Source organism: Oncorhynchus keta, chromosome 1, assembly GCF_023373465.1.
Source record: "Oncorhynchus keta strain PuntledgeMale-10-30-2019 chromosome 1, Oket_V2, whole genome shotgun sequence".
NCBI classification, from domain to species: domain Eukaryota; kingdom Metazoa; phylum Chordata; class Actinopteri; order Salmoniformes; family Salmonidae; genus Oncorhynchus; species Oncorhynchus keta.
The window spans coordinates 17299158-17323834 of NC_068421.1; the positions used below are offsets into that span (position 1 = coordinate 17299158).

General features: G+C 45.9%; 1 protein-coding gene across 2 annotated transcripts in view; it reads right to left on the minus strand.

The window, feature by feature from the left end:
* The window catches only part of LOC118392345 (phosphatidylinositol 4,5-bisphosphate 3-kinase catalytic subunit beta isoform), a 92643-nt gene that overhangs the window by 16784 nt on the left and 51182 nt on the right, over window positions 1-24677 (minus strand). For both annotated transcript variants that reach the window (XM_035784300.2, XM_052511005.1), the window contains exons 3-7: window positions 22652-22838; window positions 17901-18129; window positions 13399-13637; window positions 4953-5135; window positions 3811-3978 (exon numbers count right to left, since the gene is read on the minus strand). In XM_035784300.2, the coding sequence (XP_035640193.1) occupies window positions 3811-3978; window positions 4953-5135; window positions 13399-13637; window positions 17901-18129; window positions 22652-22804 (972 nt within the window). In that variant the 5' untranslated portion in view covers window positions 22805-22838. The remainder of the gene's footprint in view (window positions 1-3810; window positions 3979-4952; window positions 5136-13398; window positions 13638-17900; window positions 18130-22651; window positions 22839-24677) is intronic.

Here is a 24677-nt window from a genome sequence, read left to right on the forward strand (position 1 = left end):
TCCTTTGAATTCCATGCTGTCACAGTTACCAGCCCTTTCAAGCTTAACATCCTTATCATTTATCGCCCTCCAGGTTCCCTCGAGAGTTCATCAATGAGCTTGATGCCTTGATAAGCTCCTTTCCTGAGGACGGCTCACCTCTCACAGTTCTGGGCGACTTTAACCTCCCCACGTCTACCTTTGACTCATTCCTCTCTGCCTCCTTCTTTCCACTCCTCTCCTCTTTGACCTCACCCTCTCACCCTCCCCCTACTCACAAGGCAGGCAATACGCTTGACCTCATCTTTACTAGATGCTGTTCTTCCACTAACCTCATTGCAACTCCTCCAAGTCTCCGACCACTACCTTGTATCCTTTTCCCTCTCGCTCTCATCCAACACCTCCCACACTGCCCCTACTCGGATGGTATCGCGCCGTCCCAATCTTCGCTCTCTCTCCCCGCTACTCTCTCCTCTTCCATCCTATCTTCTCTTCCCTCTGCTCAAACTTTCTCCAACCTATCTCCTGATTCTGCCTCCTCAACCCTCCTCTCCTCCCTTACTGCATCCTTTGACTCCCTATGTCCCCTATCCTCCAGGCCGGCTCGGTCCTCCCTCCCGCTCCGTGGCTCGACGACTCATTGCGAGCTCACAGAACAGGGCTTGGAGGAAAACCCGCCTCCCTGCGGACCTGGCATCCTTTCACTCCCTCCTCTCTACATTTTCCTCCTCTGTCTCTGCTGCTAAAGCCACTTTCTACCATTCTAAATTCCAAGCATCTGCCTCTAACCCTAGGAAGCCACCTTCTCCTCCCTCCTGAATCCTCCCCCCTCCTCCCTCTCTGCAGATGACTTCAAACCATTTTGAAAAGAAGGTCGATGACATCCGATCCTCGTTTGCTAAGTCAAACGACACCGCTGGTTCTGCTCACACTGCCCTACCCTATGCTCTGACCTCTTTCTCCCCTCTCTCTCCAGATGAAACCTCGCGTCTTGTGACGGCCGGCCGCCCAACAACCTGCCCGCTTGACCCTATCCCCTCCTCTCTTCTCCAGACCATTTCCGGAGACCTTCTCCCTTACCTCACCTCGCTCATCAACTCATCCCTGACCGCTGGCTACGTCCCTCCCGTCTTCAAGAGAGCGAGAGTTGCACCCCTTCTGAAAAAAACCTACACTCGATCCCTCCGATGTCAACAACTACAGACCAGTATCCCTTCTCTCTTTTCTCTCCAAAACTCTTGAGCGTGCCGTCCTTGGCCAGCTCTACCGCTATCTCTCTCAGAATGACCTTCTTGATCCAAATCAGTCAGGTTTCAAGACTAGTCATTCAACTGAGACTGCTCTTCTCTGTATCACGGAGGCGCTCCGCACTGCTAAAGCTAACTCTCTCTCCTCTGCTCTCATCCTTCTAGACCTATCGGCTGCCTTCGATACTGTGAACCATCAGATCCTCCTCTCCACCCTCTCCGAGTTGGGCATCTCCGGCGCGGCCCACGCTTGGATTGCGTCCTACCTGACAGGTCGCTCCTACCAGGTGGCGTGGCGAGAATCTGTCTCCTCACCACGCGCTCTCACCACTGGTGTCCCCCAGGGCTCTGTTCTAGGCCCTCTCTTATTCTCGCTATACACCAAGTCACTTGGCTCTGTCATAACCTCACATGGTCTCTCCTATCATTGCTATGCAGACGACACACAATTAATCTTCTCCTTTCCCCTTCTGATGACCAGGTGGCGAATCGCATCTCTGCATGTCTGGCAGACATATCAGTGTGGATGACGGATCACCACCTCAAGCTGAACCTCAGCAAGACAGAGCTCCTCTTCCTCCCGGGGAAGGACTGCCCGTTCCATGATCTCGCCATCACGGTTGACAACTCCATTGTGTCCTCCTCCCAGAGCGCTAAGAACCTTGGCGTGATCCTGGACAACACCCTGACGTTCTCAACTAACATCAAGGCGGTGTCCCGTTCCTGTAGGTTCATGCTCTACAACATCCGCAGAGTACGACCCTGCCTCACACAGGAAGCGGCGCAGGTCCTAATCCAGGCACTTGTCATCTCCCGTCTTGATTACTGCAACTCGCTGTTGGCTGGGCTCCCTGCCTGTGCCATTAAACCCCTACAACTCATCCAGAACGCCGCAGCCCGTCTGGTGTTCAACCTTCCCAAGTTCTCTCACGTCACCCCGCTCCTCCGCTCTCTCCACTGGCTTCCAGTTGAAGCTCGCATCCGCTACAAGACCATGGTGCTCGCCACGGAGCTGTGAGGGGAACGGCACCTCAGTACCTCCAGGCTCTGATCAGGCCCTACACCCAAACAAGGGCACTGCGTTCATCCACCTCTGGCCTGCTCGCCTCCCTACCACTGAGGAAGTACAGTTCCCGCTCAGCCCAGTCAAAACTGTTCGCTGCTCTGGCCCCCAATGGTGGAACAAACTCCCTCACGACGCCAGGACAGCGGAGTCAATCACCACCTTCCGGAGACACCTGAAACCCCACCTCTTCAAGGAATACCTAGGATAGGGTAAGTAAGGGTAAGTAATCCTTCTCACCCCCCCCAACAAGATTTAGATGCAAGTGGCTGTTCCACTGGTTGTCATAAGGTGTATGCACCAATTTGTAAGTCGCTCTGGATAAGAGCGTCTGCTAAATGACTTAAATGTAAATGTAATGTAAATGAGATGAGGCTGGTGTAACCGAAAGTTAGCGCGCGCTAATAGCATTTCAAACATCACTCGCTCTGAGCCTTCTAGTAGTTGTTCCCCTTGCTCTGCATGGGTAACGCTGCTTTGATGGTGGCCGTTGTCGTTGTGTTGCTGGTTCGAGCCAAGGGAGGAGCGAGGTGAGGGACGGAAGCTATACTGTTACACTGGCAATACTAAAGTGCCTATAAGAACATCCAATACTCAAAGGTATATGAAATACAAATGGTATAGAGAGAAATAGTCCTAGAATTCCTATAATAACTACAACCTAAAACTTCTTACCTGGGAATATTGAAGACTCATGTTAAAAGGAACCACCAGCTTTCATATGTTCTCATATTCTGAGCATGGAACTGAAACGTTAGCTTTCTTACATAGCACATATTGCACTTTTACTTTCTTCTCCGACACATTGTTTTTGCATTATTTAAACCAAATTGAACATGTTTCATTATTTACTTGAGGCTAAATTGATTTTATTGATGTATTATATTAAGTTAAAATAAGTGTTCATTCAGTATTGTTGTAATTGTCATTATCACAAATAAAAAAAGATATTGTAAAAAAAAATTGGCAGATTAATCGGTATCGGCTTTTTGGGTCCTCCAATAATCGGTATCGTTATTGAAAATCATAAGCGGTCGACCTCTACTCTCAACCTCTCCTCACAACCTCGAACAAAGCTCTACCATCCTGGAGAGCTGCTGGGTATACAGGCCTGTTGTGCTTCAAGTCCTACTCACTTCTCCTTCTGTCAATGGCCCAACTACCACAAGACATCACTGTCTGACCACAGTCTTTCTTCTTTTCAGATCAGATAGTCTTGTTGATGTTGACATTTAGTTGTAACGATTGACATTTGAAGCATTGACTGACAGATGTGTAATTTACTGTCCAATGTCACCGGTCACTGTGGAACAGTCGTCATGGTACCTTGGCAATTAAGCTCTAATGAGCAATTAAACTGCACCTGGCCTTTAGAACCAGACGGAACGTCAGAATGACGTCAGAGGGCACCTGCTAAGAGCGGCTAGCAATGTCTGGAGAAAATGCTCACAAACATGCACCTACTACACACACACACACACACACACACACACACACACACACACACACAGTTTGACTGACCGAGGGCCCCCTCCTCTTGGGGGGCAGGGGTAAGGGGGGGTTGGAGCTCTTGCGGTTGACCACAGCTCCGATGGCCGAGATCTCCTTCTCGAACATGGCCTGGACTGTGCTGACCTGGACCAGGGTCAGGTGGGGACACTCCTTAGCCTGGAGACAGGCTTTGATGTACTGGGACAGAGAGGAGAAGACGTGTTAACACACAGAAAGTACTATTCTGTATGCAGTCTTTGGTGCACACACATCCAAACTGAATTTCTTTTAAATGTTTTTTTTTGTAATGTAGCAGATGCTCTTATCTAGAGCGACTTACAGGCGCAATTAGGGTTGAGTGCCTTGTGCTCAAGGGCACAGACAGATTTTTCACGTAATTAAATTTCAATTCTAACCAGCAACCTTTCGGTTATGCTCTTGACCACTAGGCTACCTGCCGTCCCTTACAAATGTGAATGGTGGACAGACAGAGAGACAGACAGACAAGTCTACATGTTCTGGAGAGATGACAGAAGAGGGAGAATACACAAACTGAGGAGGGATGAGAGGTCAAAGAGAGGAAATCAGACACACAGATGGAAGGTAACCCATATCTTATGTACAGACATGATTCCTGGATCTAAACACTGGGTCACAAATAGGACCCTTTTCTGCAGGGTGTAATGGTCACAGTCGGCTTCATCACACACGGAAACACTCATACACAGAAGGATTCAGTCATGCACACATACCAGGTCTGTGAGTAACAGTAATGTGTTCCAGGAAGACAGTGTTATTTATGAGGCGTTATTAGGACAGCAGTCAGATGACTGTTTCTGGATCACTGAGTCTCATTTATGGTCAACGAGACATTCCTAAACCCACTCCCTACACGCTCTGACCTTGGAGCATTTACCGTTACGGTCGAAGACTGTATACTACTTATGACATTAATGATTAATTAATGGTTGAGATAAACAAGGTCACTGTCAGAGGAGAGTTGAGGTCAGCACAGCACATGTAGAGGGTAAGAGAATGAGAAAATGAGCAGTTTGATGGTAAGAAAGCACTCTACAGAGGGTTTGGGGGTTAAAGGTGAAGGGGTCATAGGGCATCATTAGGGTCCCTTTGCACTGTATGCACTGAGGTTGAGCCTAAGAGTAAAGGGTCACCTTGTACTGTATCAGGGGGTGGTCTCCACAGAGGAACTCCAGCTTATCGCTGACCCTCAGAACGTACTGCTCGGCCTGGCGTCCCTCCTCCTCGGGGCCGTGGGTCGTCAGCCATTTCCTCAACGCCTGTTCCATCAGCTCACTGGGACTGGTGCTGGGCCACACCTTCAGACTGGCTGTGTCCTGGAGGGAGAGAACATTATCCTCATTAACATCAACACACAGAGACGTGGTGTGGTGTACTTCAAATGTTCTATATAGAAGTGAAATCTCATGATAGTGAGGTGAGAGGACAAGGGGGGTCAGTAAAATAACAGAGAGAAAGACGGTGAAGGGGGGTAAAGGGATATAGATTATCCTGCAGTGTGTGACAAGGTTTAACACACAATCCCAGCAAGGTTTACAGACACCGAAGGCTTACAGAGCATTCAGACAGAGAAACACACACACCCCTACCCAACCTGCCTTGCAGTCTGGCGCCAAACCTGGTCGTGTGGGCACAGCCTTCACCCACTCACAATGCTATGACAACCACATACTGCACATCACCATGGTGACACCACCCAGAGTGGTCAAGTTCCAAATAGAGCGGTAATAATTATACAAATGATTTCACACTGTCATTACAGCCAATACATTAGGACTATGGTGACTATGGCTACTTTAAGGTAATTGCCTTAAATAAAATGGTAACTATAGCACCTTGTAGCTTCAAGTGCATGAGTGCTGTTTACACAATGTAATGTCCAAGTAAATATCATGTTTACAAGTAGTAAAATAAGGGTTTGTTCAGTCAACTATACAATAGTCAAGACTATAGACAATAAAAAGGTCCACTTCCTGTGCCTAATGTGGACTCCTAAATAACACACTGACTTCCTGCCACCATCCACCTGGACAGAACACAGACGGTAAGGGTTTGGGCCATGTAGTGTGCAGTGGGCTATGACCCCAACGTGGTGGTGGCCCTAGCGTGGTGGTGGCCCTAGCGTGGTGGTGATCTGAGCTCATTTGTTGACTTACCACCGAATCTATAAAAACAAAGTCGCAAACTCCATATGTATAACTACCAGTGATTTATTGAGTAAATGCCACCGACTCTACACACACTTATTTCAGATAGAACACACAGTAGTTTGTAGGGAAGTTGATAGTGAGAGGTGTGTTTGTGAGAGAGAGAGAGAGAGAGAGAGAGAGAGAGAGAGAGAGAGAGAGAGGGAGGGCAAGCGAGCAATACAGAGTCAGCGTCCTCAAATGTCCTCTTTTTCCATGTTTTCAATCAGTGGAGAGGCCCTTTGGTCAGGCGCGTGTGTGTGTGTGTGTGTGTGTGTGTGTGTGTGTGTGTGTGTGTGTGTGTGTGTGTGTTAGGGGCTTCATTGTCTCGTGAGGATGGAACTGTGACTGATGGTGGTGGTGACCCATTTAGTGCCGTCACTCTGTCAGTCTGGTTAAGTCATATGACCAGGTGCTATTAGGGGCCAGCCAACTGTCACATGACCCGGTCCCATTAGGGGCCGGCCAACAGAGGAGATAAAAGAGGAGAGAATATCTGTTTGTGAGAGAGTTTGTTTACTAGCCTGTAGCCTACTGAGTATACCAAACACTAGGAACACCGTCCTAATGTTGAGTTGCACCCCCCCTTCCCTCTGCCCTCAGAAAAGCCTCAATTTGTCGGGGCATGGACTCTACAAGATTTTGAATGCGTTCCACAGCGATGCTGTCCCATGTTGACTCCAATGCTTCCCACAATTGTGTCAAGTTGTCTGGATGTCCTTTGGGTGGTGGACCAGTCTTGATACACACGGGAAACTGTTGAGCGTGAAAAACCCAGTAGCATTGCAGTCCTTGACACAAACCGGTGCTCCTGGCACCTACCACCATACTCCGTTCAAAGGCATTTAAATATTTTGTCTTGCTCATTCACTCTCAATGGCACACATACACAATTCAAGTCTCAATTGTCTCCAGGCTTTAAAATCCTTCTAATCCCCTTCATCTACACTGACTGAAGTGGATTTAACAAGTGACATCAATAAGGGATCATAGCTTTCACCTGGTTAGTTTGTCATGGAAAAAGCAGGGGTTCTTAATGTTTTGTATACTCCGTGTCTGTATACTGTTGTCTGTATATGATGACTACTGATTGATGTCAGTCAGTAGTCAACTTCTAGACTCGTCTCTGTGCTGTTTGTTGCTACATGCCAAACTCAGTTTTTATTTTTAATACATTTACCAATGTCTTAGTTTTTCCTCGCTCAACTTATTCACCCCCTTGCTGTTTTTCCTATTTTGTTGTACCACCAAGCAAGCGGCACTATGAAGACCAAGGAGCTCTCCAAACAGGTCAGGGATAAAGTTGTGGAGAAGTACAGATCCGGGTTGGGTTAAAATAAATATCAAACTTTGAACATCCCACAGAGCACCATTAAATCCATTATTAAAAAATAGAATGAATATGGCACCACAACAAACCTGCCAAGAAAGGGCTGCCCACCAAAACTCATGGACGAGGCAAGGAGGGCATTAATCAGAGGCAACAAAGAGACAACAGATAACCCTGAAGGTGCTGCAAAGCTCCACAGAGGAGATGGGAGTATCTTTCCATTGGACCACTTTAAGCCGTACGCTCCACAGAGCTGAGCTTTACGGAAAAGTGGCCAGAAAAAAAAGATATTGCTTAAAAGAAAAAAATAAGCAAACACGTTTGATGTTCGCCAAAAGGCATGTGGGAGACTCCCCAAACATATGGAAGAAGGTACTCTGGTAAGATGAGACTAAGATGTAGCTTTTTGACCATCAAGGAAAACGCTATGTCTCGCACAACCAAACACCTCGCATCACCCAGAGAACACCACAGTGAAGCATGGGTGGCAGCATCATGCTGTGGGGATGTTTTTCATCAGGGGACTGGGAAACTGGTCAGAATTGAAGGATGTCGCTAAATACAGGGAAATTCTTGATGGAAACCCTTTTCAGTCTTCCAGAGATTTAAGACTGGGACAGAGGTTCACCTTCCAGCAGGACAATGACCATAAGCATACTGCTAAAGCAACACTCGTGTGGTTTAAGGGGAAAAATTAAAATGTCTTGGAATGTCCTAGTCAAAGCCCAGACCTCAATCCAATTGAGAATCTGTGGTGACTAAAAGATTGCAGTAGACCAGCAGAACCCATCCGACTTGAAGGAGATGGAGCAGTTTTGCCTTGAAGAATGGGCAAAAATCCCAGTGGTTAGATGTGCCAAGCTTATAGTGACATACCCCCAGAGACTTGCAGCTGTAATTGCATGCTCAAGTTCTGTTTTTCTTGTCTTTATTTCACAATAAAAAATATTTAGCATTTTCAAAGTGGTAGGCATGTTGTGTAAATCAAATAATAGGAAAAATGCCAAGGGAGTGAATAATTTTGCAAGCCACTAAGTAGTAACATTAACACTATGCCATCTAATTGCAGTCGCTATACTCATAATATACAGGAGAACTATCACCTTATAAGCCATGTGGCAAGCACAGTTTCAGATGCAATCATTAGGCAAAGGCAATTTAAGTATAGGAAAGTATGAAACAGCGTCTGTGCCACCAGTAAGTACAGATAGTAGTATAAATCCCCCTGCACAGTCCTCACAAGCAGGACAATTATCAACACTTCTGGAAAGTAATGCTGTCGGCATGCTCAACCGGTGTCACTCATTCAGCCCACAGAAACTTTAAACCGGTTCTGCACATTAAGCAATGAGTCGGAGGCCGAGCTTCCTCAGGTCTCTCCTCCACCCGTCGTGGGGTCTGAGCCGCCAAAGCCTCCCACCATTAGCTCTGTCAAATTGAAAACCCCAGTCATTGGCGACTCCATTACCCACAGTATTAGACTTAAAAAGTGATACAGCGATCATACACTGTTCACCAGGGGGCAGGGCTACCGACGTTAAGGCTAATCTGAAGATGGTGCAGGCTAGGGCTAAAACGAGGGTAGAGAGTATAGGGATAGTGTTATCCACGTCAGCACCAATAATGTTAGGATGAAACAGTCAGAGATCACCAAGTGCAACAAAGCCTCAGAGTGTAAATCAGCTAGAAAGATGTGTCGGCATCGAGTAATTGTCTCTGGCCCCTTCCCAGTTAGGGGGAGTGATGAGCTCCACAGCAGTCTCACAACTCAATTGCTAGTTGAAAACGGTTTTCTGCCCCTCCCAAAAGATAAATAGGTAGATAATTGGCCCGCTTTCTGGGACTCACCCACAAACAGGACCAAGCTTGGCCTGCTGAGGAGTGACGGACTCCATCCTAGCTGGAGGGATGCTCTCATCTTTTCTATGAACATAGACAGGGCTCTAACTCCTCTAGCGCCACAATGAGATAGGGTGCAGGCCAGGCAGCAGGCTGTTAGCCAGCCTACCAGCTTAGTGGAGTCTGCCACTAGCACAGTCAGTGTGGTCAGCTCAGCTATCCCCATTGAGACCGTGTCTGTGCCTCGATCTAGGTTGAGCAAAACAAAACATGGCGGTGTTCGCCTTAGCAATCTTACTGGAATAAAGACCTCCATTCCTGTCATTATTGAAAGAGACTTATCTCATATCTCAAAATAGGGTAACTTAATGTTAGATCCCTCACTTGACAGCATTTGACAGCAAATTTCAAATTAGCCTCCCCCAAAAATGCCTGCGTTGTCATCTTTTGAGCTTCTAGTCATGAAATCTATGCAGTCTACTTATCCCTTTTAAAGCTATTGTTAACAGGCCTCCTGGGCCGTATACAGAGTTCCTCACCAAGTTCCCTGAATTCCTATCGGACCATGTAGTCATAGCAGATACTCACATTTTTTTGCGACTTTAATATTCACATGGAGAAGTTAACAGACCCACTCCAAAAGGCTTTCGGGGCCATCATCGATTCAGTGGGGTTTGACCAACATGTCTCTGGAAGTACTTATTGCCACAGTCATACCCTGGATCTAGTTTTGTCCCATGGAATAAATATTGTGGTGCTAAATGTTTTTCCTCATAATCCTGGACTATCGGACCACCATTTTATTACGTTTGCAATTGCAACAAATAATCTGCTCAGACCCCAACCAAGGATCATCAAAAGTCGTGCTATAAATTCTCGGAAAACCCAAAGGCTCCTAGTTGTCCTTCCAGACTCCACCTACCCAAGGACCTCTGAGTACAAAAATCAGTTAACCACCTGATAATCTTAATTTAACCTTGTGTTATACCCTAGATGCAGTCGCACGCCTAAAAACCAAAACCATTTGTCACAACATATTTGCTCCCTGGAAATCAGAAAACATCCAAGTCCTGAAGCAAGCTTCCAGAAAATTGGAACGGAAATGGCGCTACACCAAACTGGAAGTTCTCAGACTAGCTTTGGAAAGACAGTACCGCGCAGCATCAAAGAGGCCTCACTGCTGCTCGATCATCCTAATTGAGGAGAATAAGAACAATCCAACATTTTAGTTTTTCATACTGTTGCAAAGCTAACTAAAAAACAGCATTCAACAAGAGGTTAACTTTCACTTCAGCAGTGATAAATTCATTAATTTCTTCGATGAAAAGATCATGATCATTAGAAAGAAAATGACAGACTACTTTGAACCTGCGTATTTCTCCAAAGCTCAGTTGTCCTGAGTCTGCACAAAACTGCCAGGACCTAGAATCAATGGAGACGCTCAAGTAAAAAAATAATCCTGTATCTCTTGACACATTCATGAAAATAGTCATGTTCTCTAAACCATCAAGCTGCATACTGGACCCTATTCCAACTAAATTACTGAAAGAGCTACTTCCTGTGCTTGGCCCTCCTATGCTGAACATAATAAATTGCTTCCCTATCCACCGGATTTGTACCAAACTCACTAAAAGTGGTAGTAATAAAGCCTCATGAAAAAGCTAAACCATCACCCGGAAAATGTAAAAGGTATAATAAATGTAAAAAAAATATATATATATATATTTTTAATCAGTCTATACCAAATCTCCCATTCCTCTACAAATGTTTGGGGGAAAAGCTGTTGCGCAGCAACTCACTGCCTTCCTGAAGGCAAATAACATATACAAAATGCTTCAGTCTGGTTTTAGACCCCATCATAGCACTGAGACCACACTCGTGAAGGTGGTAAATGACCTTTTAATGGCATCTGTCCTGTTGCTCCTAGACCTTCGTGCTGCTTTTGACACCATCGATCTCCACATTGTTTTGGAGAGATTCGAAACTAAAGGGAGAAGTTCTTGCTTGTTTTAGATTTTATCTGTCGGAAAGATACTATCAGTCTGTCTCGGTGGATGGTTTGTCCTCTGACAAATCAACTGTAAATTTCGGGCGTTCCTCAAGGTTCCGTTTTAGGAATACAATTGTTTTCACTATATATTCTACCTCTTGGTGATGTCATTTGGATACACAATGTCAACTTTCACTGCTATGTGGACAACACCGCTGTACATTTCGATGAAACATGGTGAAGCCCCAAAATTGCCTACCTTCGATGCTTGTGTTTCAGACATAAGGAAGTGGATGGCGGAAAATGTTTTACTTTTAAACTCGGACAAAACATAGATGCTTGTTCTGGGTCCCAAGAAACAAAGATCTGCTGTTGGATCTGACAATTAATCTTGATGGTTGTACAGTCGTCTCAAATAAAACCGAAGGACCTCTGCGTTATTCTGGACCCTGATCTCTTTTGAAGAACATATCAAGAATATGTCAAGGATCGTTTTTTTCAATCTTCGTAACATCACAAAAGTCTAACTTTTTGTCCAAAAATTATGCAGAAAAGCTAATCCATGCATTTTTAATTTCTAGATTAGATGACCAAAATGCTCTACTCTCTGGCTACCCGGATAAAGCACTAAATAAACTTCAGTTGGTGCTAAACACAGCTGCTAGAATCTTGACTAGAACCCAAAAATGTGATCATATTACTCCAGTGCTTGCCTCTCTACACTGGCTTCCTGTTAAGGCTAGGGCTGATTTAAAAGTTTTACTGCTAACCTACAAAGCACTAAATGGGATGGTTCCTACCAATCTCTCCGATTTGGTCCTGCCATACATACCTACGTTACGGTCACAAGACGCAGGCCTCCTTATTGTCCCTAAAATTTCTAAGCAAACAGCTGGAAGCAGGGCTGTCTCCTATATAGCTACATTTTTATGGAATGATTTGCCTATCCATGTGAGAGACGCAGACTCGGTCTCATCCTTTAAGTCCTTGCTGAAGACACATCTCTTCAGTATATCCTATGATTGAGTGTAGCCTGGCCCAGGGGTGCGAAGGTGAAGGCAAGGCACTGGAGCGACGAACTGCTTGTGCCGTCTCTGCCTGGCCAGCTTCCCCGTCTCCACTGGGATTTTCTGCCTCTGACCCTAATACAGGGGCTGAGTCACTGGCTTACTAGTGCTCTTCCATGCCGTCCTTAGGAGGGGTGCGTCACTTGACAGGGTTGAGTCACAGACAAGATATTCCTGTCCGGTTTTGCACCCCGTCGGGCATGTGCAGTGGAGGAGATATTTGTGGGCTATACTCAGCCAAGTATGTTTGTGGTCTGTTGATATCCCTCTAGTGGTGTCCCCTGACCCACCCGTCTCAGTCTCCAGTATGTACGAAGTATAGTCTATGTGCCGGGGGACTAGGGTTAGTCTGTTATATCTGGTGTAATTTTCTTGTCTTATCTGGTGTCCAGAGTGAATTTAAGTGTGCTCCAATTCTCTCTCTCTCCCCCTCTCAGTGGACCGGAGCCCTAGGATTATGCCTCAGGACTACCTGGCCTGATGACTCCTGCTGTCCCTAGTCCACCTGGTCGTGCTGCTGCTCCAGTTTCAACTGTTCTGCCTACGGCTTGGGAACCCTGACCTGTCCACCGGAGGTGCTACCTTGACCTGCTGTTTTCAACTCTCTCGCACCTGCTGTCTCGACCTCTGAATGCTCGGCTATGAGAAGCCAACTGACATTTACTCCTGAGGTACTGACCTGTTGGACCCTCTACAACCGCTGATTATTATTTGACCCTGCTGGTCACCTATGAATGTTTGTTCTTCAAGATGTTCAATCTGGCCTTAAATGGTCATGTACTCTTATAATCCCCACACGGCACAGCCAGAAGAGGACTGGCCACCCCTCAGAGCCTGGTTCCTTTCTAGGTTTCTGCCTTTCTAGAGTTTTTCCTAGCCACTGTGCTTCTACATCGGCATTGCTTGGGGTTTTGGGCTGTATAGCCTAAAACTGTATAGCACTTTGTGACCTCTGTATAGCACTTTGTGACATCTGCTGATGTAAAAAGGGATTCATAAATACATTTGATTGATCGATTGATTACAGCTGAGGGTGTGTAGTATTGTAAATGTGACTACTCTAAGACAGCGACATTCACCCCATTGTTGGGGCATATGTTGCTCTCTGAGTGTGTGTGTGTATTTCTGATGGGAAATATTGTGCTCCCAATGTGTACTGTTAGGTACCTGGGACTGGTCAAAGTGCATGGTGACTTTGAGGCTGGCCTCGGCCTGTTTGTCGTTGACACCGTCTGTGACGGGTGTGGCTCCTCCCCCTGGCTCCAGCTGCGGAGAGAAGCAGGCCTGCAGCCACTCGCTCCAGGTCATCAGCTGTACCCGCTGCATCTTCTCCTCGCTGATACGGAACATCTTACTGCGGAAGTCCTTCACCTCCTGGTCCTGCAGAGCATCCAGCTCGTGGAGACCTGTGAATGGTTCATGAAGCTTCATAAGTACTTCATGACAGCTTTATAAGCATTGCATAACGACTTTGCAGGTGATCGGGAGTGCATAACAAGGCCACAAGAGGTTTTACAGCATTTTATACCAAAGCATTTTATACCAAAGATTCAGTGTGTGTGTGGCTAGCCAGAACTCCCTCAGTGTGTGTGTGTGTGTGGCTAGCCAGAACTCCCTCAGTGTGTGTGTGTGTGTGTGTGTGTGTGTGTGTGTGTGTGTGTGTGTGTGTGTGTGTGTGTGTGTGTGGCTAGCCAGAACTCCCTCAGTGTGTGTGAGTGTGACTAGCGAGTGCTCCTTATGTGTGTGTGTGTGTGGCTAGCCAGAACTCCCTCAGTGTGTGTGTGTGTGTGTGTGTGTGTGGCTAGCCAGAACTCCCTCAGTGTGTGTGTGTGTGGCTAGCCAGAACTCCCTCAGTGTGTGTGTGTGTGTGTGTGGCTAGCCAGAACTCCCTCAGTGTGTGTGTGTGTGTGTGTGTGTGTGTGTGTGTGTGTGTGTGTGTGTGTGTGTGTGTGGCTAGCCAGAACTCCCTCAGTGTGTGTGTGTGTGTGTGTGTGTGTGTGGCTAGCCAGAACTCCCTCAGTGTGTGTGTGTGTGTGTGTGTGGCTAGCCAGAACTCCTCAGTGTGTGTGTGTGTGTGGCTAGCCAGAACTCCCTCAGTGTGTGTGTGTGTGTGCTAGCCAGAACTCCCTCAGTGTGTGTGTGTGTGTGTGTGTGTGTGTGTGTGTGTGTGTGTGTGTGTGTGTGTGGTGTGGCTAGCCAGAACTCCCTCAGTGTGTGTGTGTGCTAGTCCCTCAGTGTGTGTGTGTGTGTGTGTGTGTGCTAGCCAGAACTCCCTCAGTGTGTGTGTGGCTAGCCAGAACTCCTCAGTGTGTGTGTGTGTGTGTGTGTGTGTGTGTGTGGCTAGCCAGAACTCCCTCAGTGTAGCCAGATGTGTGTGGCTAGCCAGAACTCCTCAGTGTGTGTGTGTGTGTGTGTGGCTAGCCAGAACTCCCTCAGTGTGTGTGTGTGTGTGTAGCCAGATGTGTGTGGCTAGCCAGAACTCCCTCAGTGTGTGTGTGTGTGTGTGTGTGTGTGTGTGTGGCTAGCCAGAACTCCTCAGTGTGTGTGTGTGGCTAGCCAGAACTCCCTCAGTGTGTGTGTGTGTGTGGCTAGCCAGAACTCCCTCAGTGTGTGTGTGTGTGGCTAGCCAGAACTCCCTCAGTGTGTGTGTGTGGCTAGCCAGAACTCCCTCAGTGTGTGTGTGGCTAGCCAGAACTCCCTCAGTGTGTGTGTGGCTAGCCAGAACTCCCTCAGTGTGTGTGTGTGTGTGGCTAGCCAGAACTCCCTCAGTGTGTGTGTGTGGCTAGCCAGATGTGTGTGGCTAGCCAGAACTCCCTCAGTGTGTGTGTGTGTGTGGCTAGCCAGAACTCCCTCAGTGTGTGTGTGTGTGTGTGGCTAGCCAGATGTGTGTGGCTAGCCAGAACTCCCTCAGTGTGTCTGTGTGTGGCTAGCCAGATGTGTGTGGCTAGCCAGATGTGTGTGGCTAGCCAGAACTCCCTCAGTGTGTGTGTGTGTGTGTGGCTAGCCAGAACTCCCTCAGTGGGTGTGTGTGTGGCTAGCCAGATGTGTGTGGCTAGCCAGAACTCCCTCAGTGTGTGTGTGTGTGTGGCTAGCCAGATGTGTGTGGCTAGCCAGAACCCCCTCAGTGTGTGTGTGGCTAGCCAGAACTCCCTCAGTGTGTGTGTGTGTGGCTAGCCAGAACTCCTCAGTGTGTGTGTGTGGCTAGCCAGATGTGTGTGGCTAGCCAGAACTCCCTCAGTGTGTGTGTGTGGGCTAGCCAGAACTCCCTCAGTGTGTGTGTGTGGCTAGCCAGAACTCCCTCAGTGTGTGTGGCTAGCCAGATGTGTGTGGCTAGCCAGAACTCCCTCAGTGTGTGTGTGTGTGTGTGTGGCTAGCCAGATGTGTGTGGCTAGCCAGAACCCCCTCAGTGTGTGTGTGGCTAGCCAGAACTCCCTCAGTGTGTGTGTGTGTGGCTAGCCAGAACTCCCTCAATGTGTGTGTGTGTGGCTAGCCAGATGTGTGTGGCTAGCCAGAACTCCCTCAGTGTGTGTGTGTGTGGCTAGCCAGATGTGTGTGGCTAGCCAGAACTCCCTCAGTGTGTGTGTGTGTGGCTAGCCAGAACTCCCTCAGTGTGTGTGTGGCTAGCCAGAACTCCCTCAGTGTGTGTGTGGCTAGCCAGATGTGTGTGGCTAGCCAGAACTCCCTCAGTGTGTGTGTGGCTAGCCAGATGTGTGTGGCTAGCCAGAACTCCCTCAGTGTGTGTGTGGCTAGCCAGAACTCCCTCAGTGTGTGTGTGGCTAGCCAGCGCCTGAGGGCTGTTTTGAGTACCGCTTATCACATCTGACAAAAAAAAGCGGAGCCAAGAGGGAGAGAATATCAACATGGGATTAGTCTCCTTCAATTATTATCACTGATTCCCTCTCTGAACAGGCCTGGTTGGCCAGCAGCCTAGGGGACCTCCATAGACCCCGACCATCTATGTCCCCACACACCCTCAGGCCAACACGACTGTGTGTGTTTGTTCACACACACCCGCAATTGCTAATAACCCATCCGCAACCACCCGACTATATGTGAACTAAATAAACCCCTATATGAAGACTAAATAAACCGTTGCTCAACAGAGTAATGTAATAGATAGATAGCATGAATACTTCAATCTAGTTGACGTCGGTCAAGTTCTCTCTGTCATCATTGGCAGAGCAAAGACATTTAGGGGTTGGGGAGAAAATACAATAACTCAGCAACAAAAATATTTTCTGTGCAAAATATCCAAATAACATTAATTTGACTGGTTGTAAAGAAAAAGAAAGCTGTGAAAACGACCCAATGTGTTTCTGATAAGATTTCAAGTCGGCTTGGATGCATATTTTATGTGGTTGAAATATCAGCTTTTATGATGAAGATACATATTATCTGTAGAGGTACTAACTGAGCATTGCATTCCCTCAGGATGCAGAAAGAAAAATCACATTTCTCGACTCCTGTAAAAATGTTGCCGACATTTATTTGGTGTATTATTTTACAGCAAGAAATGCTTAATCCTACAGTCAGGTTCCAGGTTCCAGGTTCCAGGTAACCCACCTGAACAGTAGGCTACTGTTCCCTTGACGTGCCATGGGCCTATTTGAATTCTCTGTCTAGTTACTGTCAAATTTGTATAGCGCCTCATAATCATCACACAGCCGCACTGCTATCATCCTCTTTTACTCTTTTACCAACTATTTCCTAAACTGTACTTTTCTGTCCTCCCCACCTCTTTATTGTCAACTCTCCTTTCGGCAGCTTTTGTCTTATTGAATTAAACTTCGACAATGTTCTTTTTCAAAATCAAACTTTGTGAGCCGAATACAACAAGTGTAGACTTTACTGTGAAATGCTTCATTACAAGCCCTAAACCAACAGTGCAGTTCAAGAAGAAGAAACGATTTAGCCTCTGTATTGATGTTAACCATTTCTGTCTGTTCCTAAAGCAGTATTTGGCGATTGGCTGTGTAGGCTCTTCGGTACGTGTACAGTTCAGCCCTAAAGCTTAGGCTCATGACAGCCTAAAATAATGAAAATAAAATGTCAATACAGCAGATGGATATACAATTATTTTTACAGATTGAATTAAGAGAAACAACCCGTACGCCACCCAATATTTAATGACCTTCAATGACCCTAAACCAGTCCGCCCTGGATATAACCGTGGGGAGCGCGGGTAATGAGTAAAACCGCATCACCAGTGTGTAATAATATTTATTTTTGTGTGTACCAACTCAATAGACTGACCGTTCCACCCATGGGCTTTATCTTCCCCACCATTACCGTGGTGGTCTGGCTTGCCGCCTCCACTCAGCACAGCGCCTTAGCACCATCACAGATAATACTGAGTGACAAACGATGTAACAGACATCAGGAGCCTGTCTATTCTAACCGGATTGTTTTGCATCCGACGGGCCTGACTTCAGCTGATATTGGGATGATGACATAAAACATCTGAAAAGACGACTCACATCTGACAGCCAAGGCAAAGATATCAATATACTGGAGACAGAGATTAACCGGTGGTGGTGTGTCTTCAGAGTGTGTGTGTGTGATCACTATCTAGGAGCATCACCACTCTGTTCAAACCACAGGTCAAACATCAGTGTGGGGGTCTACTGTAGCTGTGTGTCAGAGTGTGTGAGTGAGAGAGTAGGTGTCACCTTTTCCGATGAGCACGCCGATCTTGGAGTCGAGTAGGCGTTCGGCGCGGCCACAGTTACGTGTGACCAGTTTGAGCATGGGCCAGAAGGGCCTGACGTCACAGAGGCGCCTGGTCTCATCCTCCAGCTCCTCGTGCACCGCTGCCTGGTTCACACACTCAAACATGTGGCCCTCCATCTCCCCCAGAGAAGGGAACAGGGGGTATGACTGGGCCTGCTTCCATAGGAGCTATGAGGAAGAAGGAGGAAGAGGGGGATAACAGAGTTATTACAGAAACTATGGCAAGACAAGTTGACAATCTACCTGTGTGATCACAGGCGACACAGAGACAGGCTCAGCCTCTACAATATAGGATCTACAACAACAAGTGAAACCTCAATTATTAGCAATAGCATCATGACTCACATCACAATAATAGAGTCTAAAGACAACAGTAGTTCTAAGAATCAGCATGACTGAAATGTTAACAACCAATGGATGAACAACAACCATATGATGATGACAGGGAAATATAAACATGACACAGGTCCTGAATAAACCAATCAGGACATGAATCATACTTCCACAAACCAATCAGGACATGAATCATGTCCCGTTGCGCAGTCACAGGGTGTGTTTGTGTTTGAGCCAAAAGGTCACCAAGAAGATAAACATGGGGACAGAGTAGAAGACAAGGAGTCATGTCACCTCATTTCATACAAACAAGTTAAACCCCTTGCCACAACATTCTTCTGCCATAATCAACTTACTGATCATAACATCAGACCAAGTCCCCAAAGTATAGACCTATAGAGGCTAAAACAAAAACACTCCCGGTTTTCAACTTTTACCGCATCCTAGATTGAATTACTGTTTACTATTTGGCTGTCCGATGCTCACATGACAAATAATTGCTGTTACTTAACAAATGTGTTGTTATTATCCATTGTCTAATTATCTGTCAAATTTAACCACCATGATATTTGTAAGCACCCAGAGACCACATGATCACTACTGTTAACTAAAATGACACTCCCTCTTAGAAGTCAGCACCTTGAAGCAACATAATAACTTAAGATATTTTATTAAAACTTCATTTCTTTCAACAGTATCTTTTGAATATTTGTGTCTTACATTCAGTTGATTTTTTATTGCGTACACATTGGATGGGTAACAATGTATTTTTCCCTAAAACGACACTCATTGAGTACAAGTCACAACGGTTCCTGTGCTGTTGGCTAGTCGAGGACGAAGATCAGGCCACATATCCTTACATTAGAATACAAGTCAAAGATTAGGTATTCTAATGGTGGCTGAGTGGTTGTGTCATTGTGCCCCTGATAAATGTCATGCCCACGTCCTGTCTGAGCTCCACCCAGCTACTGTGTTGTCTAGAAAATAGTGTCTGGGTGGGGTTTAATGTTAGCTGGCTGGCAGGCCTTTTGTCTGGGGACGTCTCTCCTCCTAAACATCTTTAGTTGGGGGAAATACATCTCCCCCTCCCCCAAATGGCTTTATTAGCATGGGAAACATATGTTAACATTACCAAAGCAAGTGAAGTAGATAATATACAAAAATGAAACAATCAAAATGAACAGTAAACATTACACATACAGAAGTTTCAAAAGAATAAAGACATGACAAATGTTACATATATAAATATATATATATACACATATATACATATATATATATACACATACATACATAAATATACACATATATACACACACACACACACATACACACACATACACATACACACATACATACATACATTACATACATACATACATATGCACACACACACACACACACACACACACACACACACACACACACACACACACACACACACAACACACACACACAGACACACACTGTTGTAACGATGTACAAATGGTTAAAGTACAAAAAGGAAAATAAATCATCATAAATATGGGTTCTATTTACAGTGGTGTTTGTTCTTCACTGGTTGCCCTTTTCTCGTGGCAACAGGTCACACATCTTGCTGCTGTGATGGCACACTGTGGTATTTCACCCAGTAGATATGGAAGTTTATCAAAATTGAATTTGTTTTTTTCCCGAATTCTTTGTGGGTCTGTGTAGTCTGAGGGAAATATGAGTCTCAAATATGGTCATAAGTTTGGCAGGAGGTTAGGACGTGCAGCTCAGTTTCCACCTAATTTTGTGGGCAGTGTACATACTTCTCTTGAAAGCCATGTCTGCCTACGGTGGCCTTTCTCAATAGCAAGGCTATGCTCGCTGAGTCTGTACATAGTCAAAGATTTCCTTACATTTTGGGTCAGTCCCAGTGGTCAGGTATTCTGCCACTGTGTACTCTCTGTTCAGGGCCAAATAGAATTCTAGTTTACTCTGTTTTTTTAAAAATTACTTCACACATGAGAAATAATTATATTTTGGTTCTCATGATTTGGTGGGGTTTAATTGTGTTGCTGTCCTGGGGCTCTGTGGGCTCTGTTTGTGTTTGTGAACAGAGCCCCAGGACCAGCTTGCTTAGGGGACCCTTCTCCAGGTTCATGGCTTTGTTATGGAAGCTTTGGGAATCACTTCCTTTTAGGTGGTTGTAGAATTTAAACAGCTCTTTTCTGGATTTGGATAATTAGTGGGAATCAGCCTAATTCTGCTCTGCATGCTTTATTTGGTGTGTTATGTTATACATGGAGGATATCTTTTCAGAATTCTACATGCAGAGTCTTAATTTGGTGTTGGTCCCATTTAGTGAATTCTTGGTTGGTGAGCGGACCCCAGACCTCACAACCATAAAAGGGCAATGGGTTCTATAACTGATCCAAGTATTTTTAGCCAGATCCTAATTGGTATTAGAGGTTGACCGATTATGATTTTTCAACGCCGATACCGATTATTGGGGACCAAAAAAGCTGATGCCGATTTTTATTTATTTATTTGTAATAATAACAATTACAACAATACTGAATGAACACTTATTTTAACTTAATATAATACATCAATAAAAATCAATTTAGCCTCAAATAAATAATGAAACATGTTCAATTTGGTTAAATAATGCAAAAACAAAGTGTTGGAGAAGTAAAAGTGCAATTATGTGCCATGTAAAAAAGCTACCGTTTAAGTTCCTTAATCAGAACACGAAATATATGAAAGCTGGTGGTTCCTTTTAACATGAGACTTCAATATTGCAAGGCAAGAGGTTTTAGGTTGTAGTTATTATAGGAATTGTAGGACTATTTCTCTCTATACCATTTGTATTTCATATACCTTTGACTATTGGATGTTCTTATAGGCACTTTAGTATTGCCAGTGTAACAGTATAGCTTCCGTCCCTCTCCTCACCCCTACCTGGGCTCGAACCAGGAACACATCGACAACAGCCACCCTCGAAGCAGCGTTACCCATCGCTCCACAAAAGCCGCGCAAGGGGACAAGTGACGCTTGAAACGCTATTAGCGCGCACCCCGCTAACTAGCTATCCATTTCACATTGGTTACACCAGCCATTAGGCTGATAGGCTTGAAGTCATAAACAGTGCTGTGCTTGCGAAGAGCTGCTGGCAAAAAGCAGGAAAGTGCTGTTTGAATGCTTACGAGCCTGCTGGTTCCTACCACCGCTCAGTCAGACTGCTCTATCAAATCATAGACTTAATTTAACATAACACAGAAATAGGAGCCTTTAGAGCACGGGTCTCTCTGCGCGCGGGTCTCTCTGCGCGCGGGTCTCTCTGCGCGCGGGTCTCTCTGCGCGCGGGTCTCAGACTGGTGAAAAACACCAGGAGGGAGAGGGATCTCACCAAAGGGTAAAACAAATAAAAAGCATCCTCCAAAGTATTTAAACTATAATCATAAAAAAAAAACACTAATTGTGACCAAAATATGACACCTTAAATGACGGTAAAAACTACAGTGCATTGTTACATTGCTGACCTTTGGCCTCCATCTCACCCCACCTCTACCCACTAGCCGGGTCACGCATGATGTCATAGCATTATTTGCATGCAGTGAGTGCAGCTCAGAGACAAACAAACCGCGCCAGCCGCCAGCTGTGTCATAACACCCATTAGACAGCGTCTGTCTGGACTGAAGAGGAGACGGCTGTCTACAGCAGCCTACAGCTTGTTCTAGTTGTTATGATGGCCTTTTACAATGGCTCAGAACCAGAACTTCAGCCAGTCAACACATTCTTTAAAACCATTCTAACCAATCTGCGTTAAACTAATGAATGTTGTAAACTAATGTGTTGCTTTCTCTTCTAATTGGAGAGATAAGAAAGCCTGTAAGGTTGAAGATGCTGTAGAGCTGGGAAGGCAATGTGGATAGAAATCCATAGCATTATAATTGTACTGAATTCTCATGAGAAAAACATCTTGATGCACAGTAGGCCTTTTCTAGGCCTTTTCTAGGAGTCTATACTTTCCAATGCTGCTCTAAATGGCAACTGCACTGATTTGACTGCTGTCTGAAATGATTAAACCTCAGGATAGACACTCCTTTTAACTACAGACAACCCAGCAAAAATACCTACAAGCGTCATAAAATCACATAATTCCACTGACACATACAACAAACACATACCCACTCTCCCAAAACACATACCCACTCTCCCAAAACACATACCCACTCTCCCAAAACACATACCCACTCTCCCAAAACACATACCCACTCTCCCAAAACACATACCCACTCTCCCAAAACACATACCCACTCTCCCAAAACACATACCCACTCTCCCAAAACACATACATACTCGAGCCTACCCCCTGTCCCCCTCCTACCAGTTTGATGTGTTGTATGGTGGCCTCTCTGGGGACGTCCATCTGAATGTAGATGCCGGTGGGTAACAGGAAGTCCACAGTGACCAGGTCCTCTCCACACAGCTGGGAGTGGGCTGCCCACAAGTCCATGAGGTTTGTCATGGCAGGAGGCATCGCAGGGACCAACACCCAGCTCAACCATAAGGACCTGGGATGAGGAAAGAGGACCGTTAGGGGGAGTAATCATGAACTGCTGAAGAACCACACAACCACATGGTACACAACTCAGACTTCATCCAATTCCTATTGTCCTATTGAGAGGCAGGCATAATCTGATGCCCTTTACTAATGACTAAAGGTTGGGTGGTGTCTGGCTGAGGAGCCTGTATTTCTCCATCTTCACCCCCGGGGGGAGCCCTATATAACACAGAGACCGGCCATGGTTGGGTGAGCGCCAGCCCTCAGAGGAATGCCCACTAAGCAAACACAGGAACAAAAGGTCACCAACCTCTCTTCTCACCCATGACAACATGCTCTGGTTCCCCCCCTCGCCTGGACCCGAGGCCGTTGCCAAGGCAATTATCAAGTAAACGGGGAGTCAAGGTAAATTTAGCTGCCATTTCTCAATTCCTCCTGTGAGTGTGCAATGACGGATGTTAGTGTGGGAGTAGAGTTGCCAGGTTTTCAAAATTCCTTTCTAAAATGTAACGGATGTGATGTTTCTGGTTTTAGGGGGTGGTTCAAGTACCACCGCACAAACACACACACAAACAGTAAGTGCTTCAGCAGCTTTGGTAAAGAACCACATGCTTCCCAGTTTCCACTCTGGCTCAGTGTTTCACCACAATAGACCATCCACACTCACAGTTACCTTTCTGTAATGACCTATTCCTAAAGAGCTTGTGTTTAAGTGCTCTAGCAGACCACAGTTCAATCTCCATTTTGGCTCAATAACACTAGGCCAGTAAATCAAGCAGCAGCCCCATTGTCTCTAATGGTGTTAAGTGCTTGGGTCCATTTTGGCTCTGCAGCGAGTGCAGGATCATGCCCATTTGGAGCCACCATCTTGGCCACTTAACATGATCAGCTATGCAGATACAACTGTTCTTTGACTGTCATTCAACACTCTGAACTAGAACTGGGCCATTCTCTCAGGGAGACAATTACTGAGCCACCAAGACAGGGCTAAGTAAACACACACACACCGACCCATTGGTAAATTGTGGAACTAAGCACTAGAACTGGGACGATAAACCAAAAATGATCAACAGCGACCATATCGATCACTTATCGCAGGCATTTTTCTGATGTCTTTCATTATGATAAGAAGCCTATACTAGAGAAATGTGAAGTTTGAAATGAAACAAGTTTGCTAATATGGGTGATTTTTAAATGGGACAATTGATGGTGGTACAACCATCAAACCAGTAGTGGTCCTTCTGTAGCTCAGTTGGTAGAGCATGGCGCTTGTAACGCCAGGGTAGTGGGTTCGATTCCCGGGACCACCCATACGTAGAATGTATGCACACATGACTGTAAGTCGCTTTGGATAAAAGCGTCTGCTAAATGGCATATTATTTATTTTATATTAGAAGTTTAAACGTATTGTTCCATTTATCGTTATCTCATCCATTCAGGTAATTCATCGTCCCAAGGACTTTTGTACATATCCTCCAACTCTACTAAGCACCTCGTCAAATGTGTAGTTGAATGCCTGTCTCAGACAAAACAATGCAGGAAGCCATAGGGTGACGTCATGAAGGAGCCCAGTTACACACATGAAAGGAAACATGACACCACAGTGCGTCTGTCTGACGCAGTCACAACTAACATGAGGAAACACACACTGGACATCAGTAGACTGGCGGCAATTGCAATGAGTGTGCTGTACAACGACATACTATGGCATGGATGGAGCTGCCTGACATGTCTGCTCCTGCCACACACACACTCAAGGTGAGCAGGGTTACCAGGTGTATGATGGAAGCCAGCCAACCAGAGGTCTGATTCTGGGTCAGGTTTCACAGGGAGAGGGAGCTGGTGAGAA